At 29.4% G+C, this 1,793-nt stretch overlaps 1 protein-coding gene across 1 annotated transcript in view; it reads left to right on the top strand.

The window, feature by feature from the left end:
• The window catches only part of LOC122355862 (ankyrin-3-like), a 68,331-nt gene that overhangs the window by 22,188 nt on the left and 44,350 nt on the right, over positions 1–1,793 (top strand). Inside the window, exon 15 of the mRNA XM_043254443.1 lies at positions 912–1,010. Coding sequence (XP_043110378.1) covers positions 912–1,010 — 99 coding nt within the window. The remainder of the gene's footprint in view (positions 1–911; positions 1,011–1,793) is intronic.

Below are 1,793 nucleotides of genomic sequence, written 5' to 3' on the forward strand. Positions count from 1 at the left end.
ATATGTTATACAACAGTTTTCTATTGTAACATCATTTAAAATATAATCAAAGCTGAATTTTTTGCATCATTACTCCAGTCACGATTCTTCATGGATTATTTCTAATATGCTGATTTATCAATTTTCAAAACTGTTAAAAGTTAAAAAGAACAGCATTTATTTAAAACATAAATACTGTGTCTTTTCTAACTAAAATTTACAATGCTATTCAAAAGCTTGGGGTCAGTACTTAAAGTAATCAAAAAAACATTTTCAGGAAGGATGTATATGATGTATATTAATTTAAATAGTATCAGAGTAAAGACCAAAGAATAACAATATAAAACAGCACAACATTTTCAATGTTCATAGTAAATCATCATATTAGAATGATTTCTGAAGGATCATTCAACACTGAAAACTGGAGTAATGAGGCTGAAAATTCAGAGCTTCAGCACAGAAATAAATCACATTTTAAAGTGTGTTAAAATATGAAACCAATATTATAAATTACAATAAGATTTTACAATTTTTTTTTCTGTATTTTTGATCAAATAAATACAGCCTTGATCAGCAGAGTTGATTGGCAGCATGTATGTATAATGCATTCAATAGATTAACTTTGTCTGATCAGAACAGCAGGCTGTTCTTGTGTAAAACTAGACTGGTTACAGCAGTGCTTCATCTCTAACTGTACGGAAGTTTATTCTTCAGTATTACTTAACAGAAGGAAACTTGTGCAACACAGATCGTTTTTTTCCCAATGTCAGTTACAATTTTGTTAACCCCACCCAAAATGAGTTTTGCATCTCACATTGAATGACTTTTCTGATTATTCTAGTTGGTAAATTTGATTAAGTTGGTAAAGGTTTTTCTTTTTTTTATTATTATTACTTTTTGTCTTCCTAAGTATGTACTGTTTGTCTTTGCAGAAAGGATTCACTCCCCTGCATGTTGCAGCCAAATACGGGAAGATTGAAGTTGCTAAATTACTGCTACAGAAGCGAGCACCACCTGATGCAGCTGGAAAGGTAAAAGGGTCTACTTGCACTAATGGTTATATATACATATATAGTACAAGCCTATGTCATGACTGATAGTCTTCGGTTTCTGGTATGGTAAAATTAAGCATTACGGTAAGAAATTAAGCATTCATTTTTCTTTTCAAGCATCTGTTAAAAGGGACTTTGGATGAGAGACATGGATTTAATCAGAATTCTTTGTGTAATGCCTAAAAATTGTTACATCTGTTTTCTAACTTACAGCCAGTTGTTAATGAAAGTTGGTTATCATATAGTACACACTTAAAGTAAACTCTCATTCCAACTCTCATGCATTTGCATTTGTATGGATGGAAGTGAATGAATCACAAAATCAGTTGTGACCGAACCATTAAAACCTCAAGAAATTCAAATCAGTTATATGCATTTAAAACATTAATTTTGCAGAGTCTTATATGTTTAAACAAAATCACATGCTTAATGTTAATATTTTGTGCAACTGCTTATAAGTACACATTCCTATTAGCATTCAAAATATTTACTAAAGTTTATATAGTATATATACACATATATATTAGTGCTGTCAAACGATTAATCATGATTAATCACATTCAAAATAACAGTTTTTGTTTACATAATATATGTATATGTACTGTGTATATTTATTATGTATATATAAATACACACACACATACATATGGAAGACCATTTCTGCCACTGAATAAATAATAAAAAAGGTTATTGCAAATTTTTTTTTATTCTGCAATTGCAAGTATATAGTCAGAATTATGAGATATAAAGTCTAAAGAGGAT

Source organism: Puntigrus tetrazona, chromosome 12 (assembly GCF_018831695.1).
Source record: "Puntigrus tetrazona isolate hp1 chromosome 12, ASM1883169v1, whole genome shotgun sequence".
NCBI classification, from domain to species: Eukaryota; Metazoa; Chordata; class Actinopteri; order Cypriniformes; family Cyprinidae; genus Puntigrus; species Puntigrus tetrazona.